Source organism: Ranitomeya variabilis, chromosome 5 (assembly GCF_051348905.1).
Source record: "Ranitomeya variabilis isolate aRanVar5 chromosome 5, aRanVar5.hap1, whole genome shotgun sequence".
NCBI classification, from domain to species: Eukaryota; Metazoa; Chordata; class Amphibia; order Anura; family Dendrobatidae; genus Ranitomeya; species Ranitomeya variabilis.
This window is the reverse complement of record NC_135236.1, coordinates 6,993,732-7,016,232: the sequence shown is the minus strand read 5'-3', so window position 1 is coordinate 7,016,232 and position 22,501 is coordinate 6,993,732. Positions and strand designations below refer to the sequence as shown.

At 45.9% G+C, this 22,501-nt stretch overlaps 1 protein-coding gene across 3 annotated transcripts in view; it reads left to right on the top strand.

The window, feature by feature from the left end:
• The window catches only part of LOC143774169 (actin-like protein 6B), a 68,248-nt gene that overhangs the window by 39,266 nt on the left and 6,481 nt on the right, over positions 1 to 22,501 (top strand). For all 3 annotated transcript variants that reach the window (XR_013215486.1, XM_077261520.1, XM_077261522.1), the window contains 3 exons: positions 5,600 to 5,714; positions 5,799 to 5,879; positions 6,153 to 6,248. Coding sequence is in view for 2 of the 3 variants with exons in the window: in XM_077261520.1 (XP_077117635.1) it covers positions 5,600 to 5,714; positions 5,799 to 5,879; positions 6,153 to 6,248 (292 nt within the window). In the remaining variant the exon portion in view is untranslated. The remainder of the gene's footprint in view (positions 1 to 5,599; positions 5,715 to 5,798; positions 5,880 to 6,152; positions 6,249 to 22,501) is intronic.

Here is a 22,501-nt window from a genome sequence, read left to right as displayed (position 1 = left end):
CTTCTGGGAAAGCGTCTTGTGTACAGATGATCCCAAGATCAAGCTTTTTGGTAAAGCACATCATTCTACTGTTCACTGAAAAGAAATGAGGTCTACAAAGAGAAAAACACAGTACCTACAGTCAAATATGGTGGAGATTCATAGATGTTTTGCAGTTTTACTGCCTCTTGCACTGGTGGATTTGACTGTGTGCAAGGCATCATGACATCTGAATATTATCAAAGGATTTGGGGTGGCAATGTAGTGTCCAGTGTCAGGAAGCTGGATTTGTGTCCTATGTCATGGGTCTTCCAGCAGGACAATGACCCCGAAAATACTTCAAGAAGCCCCCCCAAAAACGGATGGAAACAAATCACTGGAGACTTCTGAAGTGAAAGCATCAAGTCCGGATCTAAATCCCATTGATTCCCTGTGGAGAGATCTTAAGATTGCTGTTGGGAGAAGAAACCTTCATATATGAGAGACCGGGAGCATTTGTAAGAAAAGTCATCTGAAATTCCTGCTGAGAGGTGTAAGAATGTGAGGAATTGGCCATTTACTTAAGACTAATGGATGAATGCCCGTAGCTCGGAGTCCACTGCTTTGCAGGATGCAGACTTTTCCAGCACGTAGCACCATTGGCGTCGATATTGTTGTCTTTTTGTGATTTTTGCTTGCGGTGTTTTATTAGTGATTTTCTTGCTCGTCAGTTCATCCTCAGGAATCAATGTTTACATTCATTGACAGTAAGCAGAAGAAGATGTGCAGGTTGGATCTTATGTAAACCTAAGGCCAGACAGGAGATTGCTAGAGGTAACTGTAATGGACAAGGCAACTGTTAGGTGGATTCATAACTGGCTTAGTGATCGGACCCAAAGAGTCGTTGTAAGTGGCGGCACATCCAGTTGGAAGAATGTCTCAAGTGGGGGACCACAGGGTTCTGTCCTGAGCCCTGTATTGTTCAACATCTTTATCAATGATTTAGATGAAGGAATTGAGGGTACACTGATTAAATTTGCTGATGACACAAAGCTAGGAGGGATAGCTAATACTAGAGAAGAGAGAGGATTCAAAAGATATACATAAACTGGAGCAGTGGGCAGCAACTAACAGAATGGTTTTTAACAGGGAAAAATGCAAAGTACTACATCTGGGCAATAAAAATGAAAAAAGCATATACAGAATGGGAGAAATAGGGCTAAGCAACAGCACGTGTGAAAAAGACAGGTAAGACACTAATAGATCACAGACTGAACAGGAGTCAACAGTGTGATGCAGCAGCAAAAAGAGCAAATACAATTCTGGGATGTATTAACAGAAGCATAGAGTCTAGATCACGTGAAGTCATTATTGCGCTCTACTCCTCTTTGGTCAGACCTCATCTGGAATACTGGGTCCAGTTTTGGGCACCACATTTTAAAAAAGACATCAACAAACTGGAGCAAGTTCAGAGAAGAGCGACCAGAATGGTGACTGGTCTGCAAACCATGTCCTATGGGGAACGGTTACAGGATTTGGGAATGTTTAGCTTACAGAAAAGAAGACTGAGAGGAGACTCAATAGCTGTCTACAAATATCTGAAGGGCTGACACATTGTAGAAGGATCATCTTTATTCTCATTTGCACATGGAAAGACTAGAAGCAATGGGATGAAACTGAATAATAATAATAATAATAAATAATAATAATCATTTTTATTTATATGGCGCCAACATATTTCGCAGCACTTTACAATTAAGCGGGGACATATACAGACAAATTGGATACAAGTTAAGACAATTTAAACAGTGACATTAGGGGTGAGGTCCCTGCTCGCAAGCTTACAATCTACAAGGAAATGGGGGGACACAATAGGTGAAAAGTGCTCGTTATTTCAGGTCTGGCAATTATAATACATAGGGATTTTCATATAAAGCTGCATGATCCGGTCATCAGCCCGTGTGTTTACATGCAATAGTCAAGTAGCAAGTGCAGTTATCATGTGCATGGAGGGTGTGGAGACAGATGGATAGTAGGGTGCAGATTCAGAGTAATATTTGGAAGGAGGGAACAGGGCAAAGTTAGTTTACTGAGTAGTTGATGTGGTAGGCCAATTGTCACGTATCCCTTCTCCGTGGTGTCACTTATTCGTCACATGCCTGCTCTCACACGTGACTTGGGATTGCGCCTGCAAGGGTTAATCTATCTCCCCTCTCTCAGTCCAGCATTCAACCTCTGTCCTATGCTGTAATGGGAGCATAAATCACACACTGACCCAGGCCACACACCCGCTCATACACGCTGCCACCACTCATCGAATACACGGGCGATGAGTCCCGGACTAATAATAATACTAATAAAAATATGTCTATCACTCATAAGGCTCACACACCTTTAGGCTATGGATTCTTTAGAACATTCAAGGTTCAACTTGTTAAAGTTTTATACTATAATAACAAAAGGGTCAGTGCTTACAATAAGAAAAGGTATAAAAATATAATAATAAAAAGACATACAACTTATGCAAAACAGTATCAAAATAAACAGGAGAAACTTACAGAAGTTATCTAACTGGTAGTTGCTTCTGCTCCCTGAGGGTAGGACGAATGTAGATTGGATCACACCAGCTTCTCAGGCTGCCCTCACATGTGAACACAATTCTCTGTCTGCAGCCTAAATTTATAACTTTGGCCTGGAGGTCAGGTTTCTAGACCGGCCCCTCAGGCCAATATCATAACTGTTGCCTGTTTGATTGGGCCACGGCTGCGCCCCCAATGAATATATTATTCTCATTTGTGGAGAGGTTCTCAGGGTAATCTCCTCAGGCTGCAATTTAGCATCTCCCCTCCAAGACCTCAGAGGTGTCAAGTGTTCCTTTGTTCTTGGCCTTAGCCAGACCCCCTGGTGAGATCTGGAGACAGCATTTCTACTCATCCCAAGGAAGTACCTATTAACACCTAGCTGCGACTTGCCTTCAGGACAGATGTTACATTATCACTAGTCACACATATAACCCTAGACATATGTTACTACACACATATAGATATATATATATACATATTTCACCACACCTCCCTCCTTCTGAACGTGCATGGGGGTTGACTTACAGGTCAGCTCCCGAGCACGTATCCAGTTCTGCCCCATCTTGGCGAGACAGGCCATCAGCATTGCCATGATCAACCCCCTTGTGCTGAATTGTGAAATCATATTGCTGAAGTATCAAACTCCATCTAAGCAATTTCCCATTGAATGGGAGGAGACACAGGTTAGATATTAGAAAAAACTTCTTGACAGTTATGGTGATCAATGAGTGGAACATAAAATAACATATATAATCAAAGCACTCGTACAGGATAAGGTTTGCTTCAAGTGAATAATTGTGATCAAAGCCACTGATTGGCCAAAACGTTAATTTTTTCTGTCGGGAGGGGGGACAGAGTCCCACACTGGAGTTTCATGTTACAGCTGTATTGTCAGAAGGGAGCAAATGTTGGGAGGAATGGGGGTCGGAAAGCCCGCAGCACGTGTCTGTGCTCTGCTTTAATGGATGTAGCAGAGCTCAGTGTGCATGATCATAGACAAACAAATATATCATATTCCTGACAGGGTCTCACATGCAATTCCAGGTGATGGGGCTCAGGCTGAGTGAGACGCCCCTACCAATGCACATTTAGCTTTGGGAGGGGAATGTTTCTCGAGGGCCGGGCTCAATTCCGTGGGACGGCTTGAGAACAGACGAGGAAATGTTGTTGGAGTGATGTTGAGGGGAGAAAATGTTCTAGGCTGTGATCCTGGAGACATGGATTGATGTTCTGTGGAGTTTTGGAGATCAGTTGCTGGCTGAGCTGGATCCTCCTGCCACGGTAGAGGGATCTGTTGTCTGGATTTCGCTAATTTTCTGAAGGATTGTTGGTCCTGGAAACATGGACTTCGGTTGCGATATTTGTCACCTGGAGGAGCCTGGACTGTGACTACAGACTATACTGGCAGGAGATGGGGAAAGATCTTTAAAGGGGAAATGTTCGTGACGCCACCTGTGCTATTCGGTCAGGGTGACCGACGCTGCTTAAAGTAGTCCGCTGGGGTGATGTTATGGCAGCTAGATAGTATACCTTCCCACAGGTGAAGTGTATCCCCAGGGCTTCCCCGTGTGTAGATGGTGGATGGTGAAAGGCGCAGAGAAGAACGAGGACACAAGGTTGCAGTCTCTTTACCTTTACTGACGGTTTCAGCATCCACAGTCCAGAGTACCAGATCACAGGGCAGGCAGAGTCTGGCCGGTTTGGAGGCAAGTCCAGAGTCCCCTTATCCAGGTAGAAATCAGTAGCCTTCCTCTAGCGCCTTTCTGCTAAGCTTCTCATAAGGTCTTCACAACTGTTGAAGATGTTGTAGATGTTATATCTTTCTCTCTGTCCCCCAGATGGATAGGACAAACCCGTATGACCGGTGGCTTGAGGCGTTTTACAGGGACTCTATCATGCCCCAGCCTCTCATGGGTGCCACCGTGCCTCCTGTGTATAGGGCGGGCAGGTAACGTGAAATTAGCTGTCCTGCCAGTCTCTGGAGCAAGGCATAAAGGACTGTTGCTCCCTCGGTGTTCCAGCTACCGGGATCTTGCACCTCAGAAAGAGGCAGCCTGTGCAGGGCAGAACTCCTCAGATATCCACTCTTTTGCTCCGACTTCTTCACCCTCTCTACAATACAGTTCTCCTTCAATGTCTCTTTCTGGGAGGCTGCCGCACTCAGGGCAGGTGCAGCTCCGTGTCCTTCTGTCTCAGCCTCTGACAAGATCCCACCCCTGTCAGGGACCAACTAACTGAGCGGAGCTCAGCCAGCAACTGTCTCACTTCCTATCCAGGCAACCAGTTTTACCTAAGTGTGAAGAGTGCCCTAATAAATAGGAGCATAGCTCCCCCTGGTGGCCTGGAGTGCGAAATGTGTTGTATGTTTGTGATACCTGGATTCAGTGGTCTTTCATTGCCTCCAAACGTAACACCACTCCCCCCAGAGGAGAATGATATTACTGCAACGACCAGGACCCTGGGGCGCTGCATTTACAGTTCAATGTAAACCTATGGAAAACAAAAAACGCTGTGCACATGCTGCTGAAAAAAATGCGTGGAAACACAGCGGTTTACATTCCGCAGCATGTCACTTCTTTCTGCGGATTCCACAGCAGTTTTACAGCTGCCCCTATGGAAAACCGCAGTTGTAAAACCGCAGTGAAAACCGCAGAAAAACCGTGGTAAATCCGCGATAAATCCGCAGTGGTTTTGCACTGCGGATTTATCAAATCTGCTGCGGAAAGATCCGCAGTGGACCAGAATACGTGTGCACTTAGCCTAAAAATCCTGAACGTGCGCACATAGCCTTAAGGAGGGCGCCAACAATTTTGTCAGGCTCATTTTGGGGGTTTTGTGTGACCTTATGTCCAATTTACATTTTTTCTATTTTTTTGTTTTTCCAATAAACACAAAGGAAATAAACCTGAGTATAACAAAACATGGGGAATTGTAACAATGTTGTGAGAGAAATACTTCATTTCCTGTGACAATTTCGAGGGTGCCAACACTTTTGGCCATGACTATGTCCTGGTGACACATAATTCAGTTTCATTACCACTCCTGTCTCCTCTCTGAAGAGTCGCTGCTCAGATGCCAACTGTCCATTATGAGATGCCCAACGGGTACAACACGGACTACGGAGCCGAGAGACTGCGCATCCCAGAGGGACTGTTCGACCCGTCCAATGTAAAGGTCTGTGATTATACCCATCGCCATAGCGTAGTACGGACCCCGTGTGATGTCGCACATATCATGCACGGCTGCTCTATTCTGCAGGGTCTCTCTGGGAATACAATGCTCGGCGTGGGACACGTGGTCACCAGTAGTATCGGCATGTGTGATATAGACATCAGGCCTGTAAGTGTCAGACACCATATATACAATGTGTGTGTGTATACTGTATATATGTGGGGTAGGGGCCGTGCATTAGGGGCCACTAGGAGAGTCCTCGTCACAGATGATCAGACATGTCACCTGCAGCTGGTTTTTCATCAGGTCCAGACAGTATTATCCGACCTGCCCCAGAGTGGGGCATCTGCTGGAGGTGACAACCCATGTGCTCACTGTTGGTGCTGTTGGTGCTCTGAGGAGCGTGGGAAAGTCAGCTAATGTCCTCATGTTGTTCCTCAGGGTCTGTACGGCAGCGTCATTGTTACTGGGGGGAACACTCTGCTCCAGGGCTTCAATGACCGGCTGAATCGGGAGCTGTCACAGAAGACCCCACCGGTAAGGTGATCAGATGACCAGGAGTGTCTTGCTGATGGGCTCCCTGGGTCTCGGTACCCCTCGTACATGCATGATTTCCACAAAGATTCTCTGCAACCTGAGAGCCGCAGTCATCGCTGATCTGTATCTCTGATGACTTCGTATCCCACGATGTATTGCTCAAGCCTCACATAGGTGGGGGTGAGCGGACCCCAACTATCAGATCAGTCCATGTTACTGGCTGCTACATAATAGGAAGCAGAGTAGAAAGAGGTAGCACTGACCAGTCTGAGCAGCACCATAACCTGTAGGCATGGATCCTCCATAAAGCTGTGGATCACAAGGAGACTGCACGGGACATAGGGAACAGCAAGAAACACGGAGGTTACAATGTTCTTCACATTGTATTATGCTGACAGGACAACGATAAGGCAGATCATCAAGCTTCCTCAAGGCTCTGAATCAGAAGCATCCACACTTAGTAATTAAACCTTGATATCAATTATATCTGAGAGAAGGTTCATAAGAAAAAGAGGAAAAAAACATAAAATACGACAGAAAATAAATTAAAAAAAATTATTTAGCATCTATCTATTACACAGGTCAACAAAAAAAAAAAATTTTTCTGGTGTCCAAAATATTTTAATGAATTTGGGGTATTTTTGGGGTGCTGATTCTGAATATGTCATCAGTTTTGCCAGATTGGCTCAAGTTTTTGAGATTTTTGGTATCTTATTTATAGCACTTGTTGGTAAATGCGACGCATCATCTCATTAATTTCTTTGGATTAGTACTTGAACTGAGCAGTTCTCAATATAGTTTTGTGTTAATTAGTGTTCTAAAAGTTTGTTCATAGCTTGATTTTTGCACTAACTTTATGTTGTTGTCTGTTTTCCAGTGAAAAGCATGAACTCATCAAGAAGAAGTTGTCTTAACGATCCAGACTCATTCTGTTACATTTGTGGTGAATACACACTGCCAAAACATAGAAGAAACATAACAGACTTCGTAAAAAAAGTGTATTTTGCCTATTTTGGGGTTATGCTTGGGGACCAAGACAAGTTTTGGGCACCACACATAGTGTGCAAAGCATGTATCGAATTATTACGAAAATGGAGCAAAGGACAAAGAAAAAGCTTCAAATTTGGTGTTCCAATGGTGTGGAGAGAGCCAAAAAATCATCATGATGACTGTTATTTCTGTGCAGTGCATGTGCAAGGATTCAATAAGCATAAGAAACGAAAATGGGAGTAACATGGAATCTGCAAGAAGGCCTGTCCCTCATTGTGAAGATGTGCCTGTACCTGTGTTTACCATAAATAACAGTCATCATGATGATTTTTTGGCTCTCTCCACACCATTGGAACACCAAATTTGAAGCTTTTTCTTTGTCCTTTGCTCCATTTTCGTAATAATTCGATACATGCTTTGCACACTATGTGTGGTGCCCAAAACTTGTCTTGGTCCCCAAGCATAACCCCAAAATAGGCAAAATACACTTTTTTTACGAAGTCTGTTATGTTTCTTCTATGTTTTGGCAGTGTGTATTCACCACAAATGTAACAGAATGAGTCTGGATCGTTAAGACAACTTCTTCTTGATGAGTTCATGCTTTTCACTGGAAAACAGACAACAACATAAAGTTAGTGCAAAAATCAAGCTATGAACAAACTTTTAGAACACTAATTAACACAAAACTATATTGAGAACTGCTCAGTTCAAGTACTAATCCAAAGAAATTAATGAGATGATGCGTCGCATTTACCAACAAGTGCTATAAATAAGATACCAAAAATCTCAAAAACTTGAGCCAATCTGGCAAAACTGATGACATATTCAGAATCAGCACCCCAAAAATACCCTAAATTCGATGAAATATCTTTGGCACCAAAAATGCTGTTGACCAGTGTTATCTATCTAGCTATCTATCTATTATCTATCTATGAATCTTGTCATAGAAAATATAAAAATCTCTAAGCACTGACCCCTCTCCCTCCTCCACTGTCACGATATGTAACGACCCAACAGGGGTCGGTCAGCGGACTGCGCAACAAACACTCAGCAGGATAGAAATGAGGAGAGGAAGGCCCTACCAATAGGCAATGAGGGATGGACACCTCCTGTGCTCCAACCTGAGTCTGTCCCTGCACTCCCCTAACGTCATAAGTGAGTCCTTCCCCCCACCGCTGTCACGAACCTCGTCTTTCGCTGTCACCTTGCTCTGCTCTGGCTAGGTCACTGGCCAGCAAGGGCGCTAGCCTCACCACTGCAGATGGTGCAACACAGGGGGTGTGGTGACAAGCACGAGACAGATAAAAACACCACACTTAGCTTCCAGACTCCACTGCCAAGGTCCACACCGCAGATGACACAGAAACAGGATTCCAAACTCGAGAAGTAGCTGACACCAGAGAGCGGCAACTGCAAGCCTGGTCTCCATAGAGAAACTCTATCACTGTTACAGACTGACCTGGTTGGAGTAGTGATATTGCAACCACAAGGCGCAGTGCCGGGCAGGTAGTGTAGTCTGGAATAGCGAAGGAGTCGATACGCAGGAACAGCAATGTAGTTTGAAGGAATAAGCAGAAATCGTAGTAATGGATAGCCAGAGGTCGTTTACCAGGAGCAGCAGTGTCGTTTGGAGGAATAGTAGGTTGAAGGAGGCTTGACTGAAGGCAGATAGCTCAATAATCACGCAAGTAATTGAGAGCAAGGTCAGGTTTAAATAGGGTGTGCAATCAAAATGAATCAATCAGGCACTCAGGGTGGTAACCAACAGGAAACTCAGGGAGGAGACATCAGCAACAACATAGGTTCAAGTATTTGGATAAGCATGGAACTGTCCAGCGAGCTGAATAGCTCAGAAGGAAGAGCTGCTGACTGGTGCACAGGAGCTGCTTGGCTCGAATCCTCACAATCACCAACAGTCAGCTGATGCATCAGGTGACCATTTAAAGGATGGTGGGAGTGGTCACCACCCACATCAGCTGACCGAGCAACTCTACAGTGGCTGCCAGCAGAGGGAACTGACATTAACCCCCGCTGGCCTGAAAGGAAAAAAGCTACATTTAAATCATAGTGGAACCAGAGCTGCCATGAATCCAAATATGGATCTTGACACTATCCCCCTTTCAATGAGGGGCCTCTGGACCCTTAACACCGGACCTCACTGGAAATGACATACGGTGAGGTCGCCTCGATCCACAAAGATTCACCTCCGCAGTCACCTGACCATCAGGTTTACGGCAAATGCAGCCCAATGGAGATGGCAATAACGTAGGCTCCAGTGGCGCAACAAATCTACAGAGCGCCGACCTGTGGAATACGCTGTGTACGTGCATTACTGGGGGTAACTCCAGCTGGAAAGTTCCCGGGCTGAGAATGGCCGACACCTGATCACCCTAGAACTCCAGGTCCTGGAAGCATACTTCCACCTGATGTTTTTGGTGGACACCCACACGTACTTATTCACACACAGATCCGGACCTGCACGTTTATTTCCACGCATTCGTTTGCCAAAGGATGGAGAACTCTTTCAGGAACCGACAGCAGAGGCTTCCCTCTGTGTAGCCAAACTCATACCCTTACTACATACAAAGGGAATCACCACCCTCCCCTGATACCTCCTCCCTCAAGGACTATGAGACTCAGGGTTTACTTGTGGTGAGGGTTGAGTCTTGCCCCAACTCCCTGGCAGCACCTCTGCTGCTCCCACTGGAGAAGAAGGGGTAGGTTGGAGAAGGATGGCAGAGATCGTAGCTCTCAGGCAGCAGTCCTTACACGACTGGTCCCAACTACTTCCCTGGACCGCCAATTTATGACCAGGTTGTGTCTCTTCAACCAAGGAAGGCCTAAGACGATGGGAGTTGGCATATCCTCCAAGATGTAGCATGACAAGGACTCCTCATGAAGAGTCTCTATGCACATGTTAATATTATCTATGACTTGGGTCACACTCTCCTAGCTGAAAGGAACAGAGTCAGTTGCCTGACAGCTAAGGGGTCTCGCCAGCATCCTACCCATCAGACCATGGGTCTGAACAAAGCGAGAATACACCAAATTGACTCCAGCTCCACAAGCACCGATATAGTCTCAGTAACACCGCCAACCACCACTTCAGCAGGAATGGTAGACTGAGTTGAAAAGATGGAGGAAATATATACACCCTATTCGCCTCCCTCCACACGACCAGGGGGACGTGGCTTTGGAGATGCAGTACCAACTTTGGCGTAAGATGAGAAAACATTAATGTAATGACCCGAAAGACCACAGTAGAAACATGCCCCAATCCCACGGCGAACCGCGGGCAACCCTGTTTGAGAAGAGACTTCTCCCATCTGCATGGGTTCGTCCGTCAGCACCAGTGTGTTCTTCCTAGAAAGAACAACAGGGGGCAGATTCGGTGTATGTCTCTCCCTAAGGCGTCCTAAGACTCCTAAGAGCATGGTCATTCCACTGTGTTTCAGTGGCCCACCTCCTAAACTCTGAGCAGTACTCCTCACCCGGCCTGCCCCCCGGCTTGATTTAACTGGGTTTAGACTTAGCCAGGGAGATGCCATCAGGATCCCCATACACCAGTGCCAATGCCGCAAAAAACTCATCCACCGACTGCAAAGATGGTGAATCGGTCAGCAGAGAGAAGGCCCAGGATTGGGGATCACCCTTGAGAAGGGAGACCATAATCCCCACACATTGTTCCTCACTCCCTGAAGAACGAGCATGGATCCTGAAATATAGCTTACAGGCCTACTTACAAACCAAAAAATTATCTCTCCCTCCAGAGAACCTGTCAGGGAGAGATATCTTGGGTTCCGGTTGAGCCTGGACTTGAGCCGAGACCCAGAACCCCGACACCTGCTGAAGTTGCTGCACCACCTGACACCACAGCTCATTAACCTCATCTGTGAGGGTCTGGGTCAGCTGAGCAAAAGTCTGTGCTTGAGCCATCAGTTCACCAGAAAAAAGTATGGGTTGGTGATAATGTCACGATATATAATGACCCAACAGGGGGTCGGTAAGCGGACGGCACAACAAGCACTCAGCGGGATGGAAATGGGGAGAGGAAGGCCCTACCAATAGGTAATGAGAGATGGACACCTCCTGAGCTCCAACCTGAGCTTGTCCCTGCTCTCCCCTAATGAAATAAGCGGTCATTGCCCCCGCCGCTGTCACGAACCTCGTCCCTCGCTGTCACCTGGCTCTGCCCTGGCTAGTGCACTGGCCGGCAAGGGTGCTATCCTCACCACTGCAGATGGTGCAACGCAGGGGGTGTGGTGACAAGCACGAGACAGATAAGATAAAAACACCGCACTTAGCTTCCAGACTCCGCTGCCAAGCTCCACACCGCAATGACACAGAAACAGGACTCCAAACTCCAGAAGTAGCTGACAGCAGAGAGCTGCAACAGCAAGGCTGGTCTCCATAGAGAAACTCTATCACCAACAGTCAGCTGATGCATCAGGTGACCATTTAAAGGATGGTGGGAGTTCTCACCACCCACATCAGCTGACCTAGCAACTCTGCAGTTGCAGCAGGCTGCCAGCAGGGGAAACTGTCATTAACCACCGCTGGCATGAAAGGAAAAAAAGCTTCATTTAAAACATAGTGGAACCAGAGCTATCATGAATCCAAAAATGAATCATGACATCCCCTCTCTCTTTACAATATGACAACAGCTGACAGTTTGTGTCACTGATCCCACCAATATGTCACGGATCCCAACAAATATGTCAGGGATCCCACCATTCTGTCACAGTGTATCATCCCCACCACTCACACCAATTTGCCATGAACCGTGGTTGCCTCTGGTTCCTTCTGAAGGGGATTTATCTATATCCCACTTCCCAGTTCTGGGTTGGAACTTGCAGCTCTCTGTTGCCCCCCCTTGCCCTCAGGTCAGACTAGGTACTGCACCTAGGGTAATTAGTCGCCAGAAAGGCTGCCTGCTATATACTGGCTACTGGGCACGCTGCAGCGAGGGCGATACAACTACTCCCACCCAGGTGGGAACAATAATTGTCAATGCCGCTGTCGCTACAAAGCCTCCCAAACACACAGAACAAAGTATGTTGCCGCCAGCTCCAATTTCCTAAGGGTTAATGGGTCCGGAGCCAACCTAAATCAGTAGCGTAATTCACTTCAGAGGATGCGACAGTTCGTGTAGAGCAGGAAGAGACAAGCTAGTAAATTGTATATTTTACTCCAAAAAAGGTAGGCAGTGTTTACAAAGTATTAAAAAGATATTATAAAGAAGACAAAATTATGTGTACAATACAATTACAAATAAAAGAAGTATTAAGATTGAAAAAACACTTACATAGCTGTTATGATCCGGTGACCCTGGAGCCGCATGGGACTATCTCTGGAGTTAGTGGTACCTGTACTGACCGCAATCCTAATACTGACACCGCAACTAGAAGTAGCCGTGGGATGTACCTGACATGGCCTAGACACCTCGACACAGCCGGAGGACTAATTACCCCTAAAGATGGAATCGGGAAATCCTATCTTGCCTCAGAGCAGAGTCCCCAAGGATAGGCAGCCCCCCACAAATATTGACTGTGAGTTTAAGAGGAAATACGTACACAGGCAGAAAAGACAGAGTTTAGCAAAAGAGGCCCTTCTAGCTAGATAGAAAGGATAGGACAGAGTTCTAAACGGTCAGTATTAAAACACTAGAAAAATCCACAGCAGAAGATACAATATGCTACATCTAACTAAAGACATAGAATGTATATCTGCATCTCCAGAGAAACCAGCATGACTGAAAAATCCAAACAAGTCAAAGCTGGATAAAAACACAATAAATTGCACTGCACATAAAAGCACACTGCATACGTGCTACAGAGAACGAAAACGGACACTTATCTTAAGCTGAAAGACAGCAGGGCAAGTGGAGCCAGACAGAGAAGCAATCCCTCCAAGATACAATGGACAACTGGCAGGGATTGATGGATCCAACAAACCTAAATACCTAATAGGACTGCAATAAGCAGAAACACCTGCCCAGCTTACAATCCAGAGACCACTGCACTACCACTAGCAACCACCGGAGGGAGCCCAAGAGCAGAATTCACAACAGTACCCCCCCTTGAAGAGGGGTCACCGAACCCTCACCAGAGCCCCCAGGCCGATCAGGACGAGCCAGATGAAAGGCCCGAACCAAATCAGTAGCATGGACATCAGAGGCAAAAACCCAAGAATTATCCTCCTGGCCGTAACCCTTCCATTTGACAAGATACTGAAGTTTCCATCTCGAAAAACGAGAATCCAAAATCTTCTCAACCACATACTCCAACTCCCCATCAACCAACACAGGAGCCGGAGGATCAACAGAGGGAAGAACGGGCGTCACATATTTTCGCAATAAAGATCTATGTAAAACATTATGGATGGCAAAAGATGCTGGAAGGGCCAAACGAAAAGAGACCGGATTGATAATCTCAGAAATCCTATAAGGACCAATAAACCGAGGCTTAAACTTAGGGGAAGAAACCTTCATAGGAACATGACGGGAAGACAACCAGACCAAATCCCCAACCCGAAGCCGGGAACCAACACACCGACGACGATTAGCAAAACGTTGTGCCTCCTCCTGAGACAACACCAAATTGTCCACCACATGAGCCCAAATTTGCTGCAACCTGTCCACCACGGAATCCACACCAGGACAATCAGAAGGCTCAACCTGCCCTGAAGAAAAACGAGGATGAAAACCAAAATTACAAAAGAAGGGCGAAACCAAGGTGGCCGAACTAGCCCGATTATTAAGGGCAAACTCGGCCAATGGCAAGAAGGTCACCCAATCATCCTGATCAGCAGACACGAAGCATCTCAAATAAGTTTCCAAAGTCTGATTAGTTCGCTCGGTTTGGCCATTTGTCTGAGGATGAAATGCGGAAGAAAAAGACAAATCAATGCCCAGCTTTGTTGTGATTCGGTTCGTGGGCTCCCCCGGTGGTCTCTTGTGGTACTGGTGTCCTGCAAGCTTTGCCTTCTCAGTTCACCTGTTCCTATCAGGATGTGGGAGTATCCTATTTAACCTTGCTCCTCAGTCATTCTAATGCTGGCCATCAATGTATCCAGAGTGATTCTGTTGCATGTTCCTGCTCCCAGTTTTCTGCTCAGCTAAGTTGGACACTTTAGTCCTTAAGTCTATTTTTGTATGTTTTGTCCAGTTTGCACTTATGTGAATCTCTGCAGCTGGAAGCTCTTGTTGGGCTGAAATTACCACTCCAGTGGCATGAGTTGTCACATGAGTTAAGGTAATTTCAGGATGGTGTTTTGAAGGGTTTTGCAGCTGACCGCGAAGTCCTCTGTTGTATCTTTCTGCTATTTAGTTAGCGGGCCTCTCTGTGCTAAATCTGCTTTCATACTACGTGTGTCTTTTCATCTGCTCTCACATTCTTAGTACCTGGCAGATACGAAACCACAAAATTAAACCGGGAGAAAAACAACGACCAGCGCGCCTGTCTAGGATTCAGACGTCTGGCCGACTCAAGATAAATCAAATTTTTGTGATCAGTCAAGACCACCACCTGATGTTTAGCACCCTCAAACCAATGACGCCACTCCTCGAATGCCCACTTCATCGCCAAAAGCTCCCGATTACCGACGTCATAATTTCGCTCGGCGGGCGAAAATTTTCGAGAAAAGAACGCACAAGGTATGCTAAATCTGCTTTCATACCTTGTGCGTTCTTTTCTCAAAAATTTTCAATATGGAATTTTTACATTATCGTGACAGTTTGAACAGAATATCTTAATTAACATGCAGGAGCTCCTTTTCGGACAAAAGACTCCGGCAGTACCAAGGAGGATTTTTTTTGTGCATAGACAAAGAGTTATAGTTTGGACAGGTAATTGAGATAGGAGAACTCTTTACAGAGGGTTGGACAACCATAGAGTACATGTGTCTACACATAAATAGCAAAGTGGAAGGGTCTTTGTCCACAGGAAATGCATTTTGAATTCAAGTGACACTGTGGTTTACAGCAAGGGAAATTGTTGTGAACTGTATTTCTTGGCTCCCTCTTGTGATCACTAGCGGTATGACACTTGGATTGTCTTTCTCCAGGTTGGTACCCACCTGGTTCGTTAGGCCTTGGGTGTTCCTATTTAGACTTCCTGGATACTCAGTCTAGTGCCTGGAATCGATGTAGTCAGTCTATGTCTTTTTGCTCCTGTCTCCTGGTCTCCTGCTTTTTGCAAGATAAGCTAAGTCCTGCTTTCTTATTTTTGTTTATTCGCATTACTGCTATTTTGTTCCAGCTTTTTACAATGTGATTCCTGATTTTTGCTGGAAGCTCTAGGGGGCTGATATTCTCCCCCCACACCGTTAGTCGGTGCGGGGGTTCTTGGATATTCAGCGTGGATATTTTTGTAGGGTTTTTGCTGACCGCATAAGTCCTCTTCCTATTTTCTGCTATTAATTAGTGGGCCTCACTTTGCTAAATCTAGTTCATACTTATGTTTGTCTTTTCTTCTTACCTCACCGTTATTATTTGTTGGGGGCTTGTATCATAACTTTGGGGTCCTTTCTCTTGAGGCAAGTGAGGTCTTATTTCCTCTGAAAGGGTTAGTTAGTTCTCCGGCTGGTGCGAGACGTCTAGAATCAACGTAGGTACGTTCCCCGGCTACTTCTAGTTGTTGTGCTAGGATCAGATATACGGTCAGCCAAGTTACCACCTCCCTATGAGCTTGATTTTGTGTTTGCGGACTTAGCTGGAATTTCTGCGATCCTCTACCACTAGGATCATAACAGGAAATGCTATAATAGCCAGCCCAGATGTATGTCTCGAAAAGAAAATTATGAATATTGGAGTTTGTATATATCCGATAGCCATGGGACATACATTTTCAGCTTCAGTGTGAATAGGGGAAGCATATGCATATTTATTCTTAACTGTGACACCTACCTATAAGCTCCAAATCAATAGTGACCTGATCAGGTAACTGACACCAGCCATGTCTTGTTTGTTCTCTGGGTAATGGTAGAATCCCAATAAAAAATATGACGGCGGTCACGAACTTCTGTGTTCATCTGGACAGAAGTTATCGCATAAGTTGAGAATTTCATAAAATCCTGAAGGGCGGAAAACAACCCATAAACAGCCTATGTGAGGTCATCAAGAGGGGGTGTAGGTGTAATTCAGGTGCTGATAAAAGGTCAAACCAAATTATGATCTTGGTTCCTTTAGAGAGATATACATCGTGTATGCATGAATCTCATTCGCTGAACATCCCCAATCAAAGTGCTCTCCTTTGGCTAAGCTGACTCACCCATGTGAGTGGCGTAGTAATTTTCTTCCATTATTACTTTTTATTTTAAGTAATTGTATATGCTTTATTGTTTTGTCCAATTTGTAAAATCTTTTATACATTTTTTAATGAACACTACCTCATTTTGGATTAAGTATAAAATGTAATAGTTCTGTTCCTTTTGTTCTGTAACCCTCACCCTGGAGCCACATGCTATCAGAAATCAGGAATCCAGTCAGCCTGTAAAAAATGAGTGGTGATGACAGCGAGTAGTCTGGGGTTATCATGGAGTTTGCAGTGACTGTATCGGGGGTATGTACAGTGGGTAAAATAAATATTTGATACACTGCCACTTTTGCAAGTTTTCCCACCTACAAAGAATGGAGAGGTCTGTAATTTTTATTGTAGGTGCAGTTCACTTGTAAGAGACAGAATCTAAAAAAAATCCAGAAAATCACATTGTATTATTTTTACATAATTAATGTGCATTTTTTTGCTTGAAATAAGTATTAGAAACAATAGAAAAACAGAACTCAGTTTTTGTACAGAAACCTTTTCTTGCAATTACAGAAGGCAGACATTTCCTGTAGTTCTTGACCAGGTTTGCACACACTGCAGCAGGGATTTTGGCCCCCTCCTCCAAACAGATCTTCTCCAGATCTTTCAGGTTTCGGGGCTGTCGTTGGGCAATGTTGAGTTTCAGCTCCTCCAAAGATTTTCTATTGGGTTCAGGTCTGGAGACTGGCTAGGCCACTCCAGGACCTTGATGTGCTTCTTACAGAGTCACTCCTTATTTGCCCTTCCTGTCTGTTTCTGGTCATTGTCATTCTGGAAGACCCAGCCACGACCCATCTTCAATGCTGTTTCTGAGGTAATGAAGTTGTTGGCCAAAATCTCGCAATGCACGACCTCATTCATCCTCCCTTCAATATGGTGCAGTCGTCCTGTTCTCTTTGCAGAAAACACCCCCTAACATTCTTTGCGGTTCTGACAGTGTTCTTGGGGTTGTACTCATCCTTCTTCTTCCTCCAAACATGGTGAATGGAGTTGATACCAAAAAGTTCTGCTGTGGTCTCATCTTACCACATGACCTTTTCCCATGCCTCCTCTGGATCATCCAGATGTTCATTGGTGCTCTTAAAACAGGCCTGGACATGTGCTGGTGTGAGCAGGGGGACCTTGTGTCCCCTGCAGGATTTTAATCCATAGTAGAGTAATGTGTTACTAACGGTAATGTTTTAGCCTGTGGTCCCATCTCTCTTCAGGTCATTGAACTGGTTCTTCCGTGTAACTCTGGGATGATTCCTGACCTTTCTCATAATCATCCTTACCCCAGGAGGGGAGATCTTGCATGTAGCCCCAGACCAAGGAATATTGACAATTATCTTGTGTTTCTGCCACTCTAATTATGCCAACAGTTGTTCCGTTCTCACCCAGCTGCTTGTCTATTGTCCTGTAGCCCATCCCAGCCTTGTGCATGTTTAAAATGTTGTCGCTGGTGTCCTTAGACAGCTCTTTGGTCTTGGCCATGGTGGAGAGGTTAGAGTGTGACTGAGTGTGTGAGTGTATTTTATACAGGTAACACATGAGCAATTAATCCAGGTAATGAGTGCAGAGTAGGAGGCTTCTTTTGAAGAACAACTAACAGGTCTGTGAGAGCCAGAATTCTCGCTGGTTGGTCGGTGATCAAATACTTATTTCATGCAATAAAATACAAATTAATTATGTAACAATCCTACAATGTGATTTTCTGTATTTTCTTGTTAGATTCTGTCTCTCACAGGTGAAGTGTACCTATGATAAAAATTACAGACTTCTCCATTCTTTGTAGATGGGAAAACTTGCAAACTCTCCAGCGTATCAGATACTTATTTTCCCCACTGTACATATATTCCATGTGTGGGACTCGGAGGTGTATAAACCATACGCTCACTGTTATTTTCCTGATAACTGGCCTATTAGTGGAAACAGCCGCGGCCTCCTTGTCGATCAATCGCATAATTGCCCTGACCGTAGGGGGCAGCAGAGAGCTGCTCGCTCCAAAGTTAACAGTGGATGGAGCTGAGATACGACCCCTCGGCTGCGATCTTTGACAAACCTATTGTCTATCTAAATACCTGAGCAGCAGCTGCTAAGTGTGAATATGTGCAAGCCGCGATGACCACATTATATATATAAAAGGAAACACCGCAGCCTCTGTGTGAGCGAAGACCTGTAAACACTGGAAACATTAAAGCTAAACTATGTTACTACTCAGTAATACATACTTACAAATATATTATTTTTATTTCATAAATTGGCCAATTCATGCGTGCCCATCAACCACGGCAAGGTGACCTCCCTCTACTGATAGTACCGCCCCATTGTCCATTAACCGTTCCACGGCTGATCTATCCCCTGATCGCAATGATTTCTCATGATGTGTTATATTCTCCATCTCTTCAGCTTTAATGTCTTACAGTCTTTACATCTCCCACATGTGAAACCCTCTGATATTTGTGCTAGGACTCTGGACATCTGATTTTGGGAACACTACAAATCCCAGCTGCACAATGGCAGCTTTCTCTTCCTTTAAGCCCATTGCAATGAGTGGGTGTAACAATGGTTTTGTGACATATGTTGTCTCCTACGAATACTGTAAACTCATCCCAGTAATGGGGTCTTGTCCTGAGAACTTTACACCCACCACACAGGAACTGTCTGAACTTCCTACTGTCACTGTCCCAAATAATGAGAATCGTCTACGTACCGGCACCACTCCTCTGACTCGGGTGACACAGCCACACAAAGTTTTTAGAGACTAAACCCTTTTTGTATTATCGGAATCACCAATTATAAATTCTATGCGTGGGTTGCTTTTCTTACTATTTTATTTTATTTTTCCCCCTTTTTTATCTTATGAACCTTGGCTTGAATATATTTGATAGCAATGTTTAAATATCAGATGTGGATGTTTCTGAGATCCCTGTCACGGGGTTACCGTGACGGAGCAGAGCCAGAGGACGGCAGTGTCTGGTTGCTCCTACTCTGGCGCTGAGAAGAAGCACTCCTCCGGCTAATTAAATGTGTTTATATCTTCTAGCAGAACAGGGGTTAATCGGCCCTGTGCTCAGCTGAGCTCGGTTAGCCACTCCTTTTCCCTATATAATCTGGGCTCTGTTACTAATCCTCATCAGAGTTAGCTCTTTGTTGCATGGCTAAAGGATGGAGAGAAGTCGGTATGAGAAGGAGAGCTGGAGGAGTTATAAGCGACTGTTTGGTTTGTACGCTTGGTAATCCCTTATCCTTCCCTGGTTTGCTTTCTTCCCTTCCTGCACACCCCGGTCGATTCCTCTTTTATATGTGAGTGAATATTTTGTGTGTGTGGGCTCACAATCTAAATTCCCTATCAGTATTTCTTTGGAATGTGGGAGGAAACTGGAGAACCAGGAGGAAACCCACACAAACACGGGGAGAACATACAAACTCCTTGCAGATGTCCTTCGTGGGATTTGAACCCACGACTCCAGCGCTGCAAGGCTGCAGTGCTATCCACTGAGCCACCATGTAAGGGCGGAGGCCCCGGTGTCTTCATCATCTGAAGTATCCCGGGGAACACGGTGAGCTAGGGTGCCTTAGGGCCAGAAAAAGAGCCCCTGGTCCCGGGTCACCCAACAGCTGTGTGGTGACAATCCTCCTGAGAAAGCCTGTTGAGGCGAAACCAGTTTTGTGCGGCTGATGTTTTCTCCTATGAGCCTGTCTTCTCTGCACATCCTGTAAGTATAACATTGAGGTGAGGAGGTGTAACTTCTCATTAGTATCTGCACTCCGTATTTTTTCTCGTCTTCCCTATCCCCTGTAGGGTCTCATTATAATTCACAGCTTTGGAGAAGGATGAGGAGCAGTTGGCTCTCACAGCTGCATGGATCCTCAGTGGAAGTGGATTGGAGATGAGCTTGTGTCCATTTGATGGGGCCGAGTTTGACTGAGAAGAAAGAAAATGTTATTCACAGCCTAAAACAGTGAAGGGACAAATAATTCTCAGTGACACCTAAAACTCTCCCTGACAAGGGGGTCCGGGTTCTCCGGTTTCCTCCCACATTCCAAAGACATACTGATAGGGAATCTAGATTGTGAGCCCCATCGGGGACAGCGATGATAATGTGCTCAAACTGTAAAGCGCTGCGGAAAATGTTAGCGCTATATAAAGAAAAAAAAAAAGGAAAAGAACAAGAGATGGCGCTGGTCATAGTCTGAGCAGGTGCTGTAGAAACGCAGGAAGTGTAAGGCCCAGGAGAGGTCGTAGCTTGCGCTCTGTGCAGCAGCATATCACAGGCTGTGGAGAAAATTCTGCTTACATTGTATCCAGAGGGGTAAATCTGTATCGGGCCACCCCCCCACTATAGCCACACCACTGCTGAGTATAGGAGTCACCGGGACGTCCTCCTGCAAGAGATCGACTCTCAGTATTCACTTTTGTCCCTCGATGTTAGAGACCATGGACCATCACAATCTTCTGCTCTCATTCTAGATGTTATGAGCTCCCATTTAAATATAAGATGTCTCATCCCTCTGCATCTCCTCTACATCTCCTCTCTTCACATTTCATCTTTCCACATCTCCTCTCCTCGTGTCTCGCCTTGTTTTCTTGTGTCTTCTCTCCCTATCTCCCCATGTCTCCTCTCTCCGGGTCTCCTTACCTTGTCTCCCCGCGTCATGTGTCCCCGAGTCTCCTCCCCACGCCTCATTTCCTCCTATTTATGTCTCCTCTCCCCATGTCTCCTCCTCTCAACGAGTTTTCTCTCACCACATAGTCTTCTCTCCACATCTTCCTACACCTCCTTTCCCTGCATATCCTATCACCACGTCTCCTCTCCCCACATCTCCTCTCCCCATGTTTCCTCCTCTCCCAACATCTCCTCATCTCCCCACATTTCCTCTGTCTGCCTCTCCTCTCTTCTCATCTCCTCCTCTCCTCATGGCACCTCCACTTTTTACATCTCCTCTACCCACATCTCCTCTCTTGGCATCTCCTCCTCTCGTTACATCTCCTCCTCTCTCCGTGTCTCCTCCTGTTCCCACATCTCCTCCTCCTGTCTTCTCCTCTGTCCGCACCTCCTCCACTCTCTGCATCGCCTCCTCTCCCCACATCTCCTCCTCTCTCCTCGTCTCCTCCTTTTACCGCATCTCCTCCTGTCTTCTCTTCTCTATCCGCATCTCCTCCAATTTCTGCATCGCCTCATCTCTCCAGATCTTCTCCTCTCTCCGCGTCTTTTCTCCCTGTGTCCCTCCTCTTTTTACATCTCTTCTTCTTTCCGCATCTCCTTGCCTCCTCTTCCTGCATCTCCTCTCCTCCTCTCACCTTGTCTCCTTTGCTCCCCTCCACTCCTCCCCATGTCACCTCTTCTTCCTGTATCTCCTCCACTTCCCATGTCTCTTCCTCTCCCCACGTCGCTTTCTCTTCCCACGTCTCCTCTCCCTGTTTCTCCTCCTTTTCCCACGTCTCCTCTCCTTACAACTCATCTCCTCCTCTCCCCGTGTCTCCTTTCCTTACGTCTTGTCTCCTCTCCCCGCATCTCCTCTCCTTGTGTCTCCTTGTTTCCTCTCCTCCTCTCCTCATGTCTCCACTCTTCCACTCTCCATGTCTCCTCTCCCCATATCTCCTCCCCATGTCTCCTCTGCCTGTGTCTCCTCTGCCTGTGTCTCCTCTGCCCGCTTCTCCTCTTCTCTGGTCTCATCTTCCCGAGTCTCCTCTCCTTTTCTCTCTCCATATCCTCACCCCCTCTCACAGCATATTCTCTCCCCAGTTCTCCTCTCCCGCATCTCCTCTCCCCATGTCTGGTCTCCCTCACTACTCCTCTCCCCATGTCTCCTCTCCCATGTCTACTCTCCTCTTCTCCTTATGTCTCCTCTCCCCCATCGCCTCGCCCCCTCTCCTAGAATCGCCTCTCCCCATGTCCCCTCTCTTAATTTCTCCTCATTCCGCGTCTCCTCTCTGAATGTCTGGTCTCCCCTCGTCTCCTCTGCCTGCGTCTC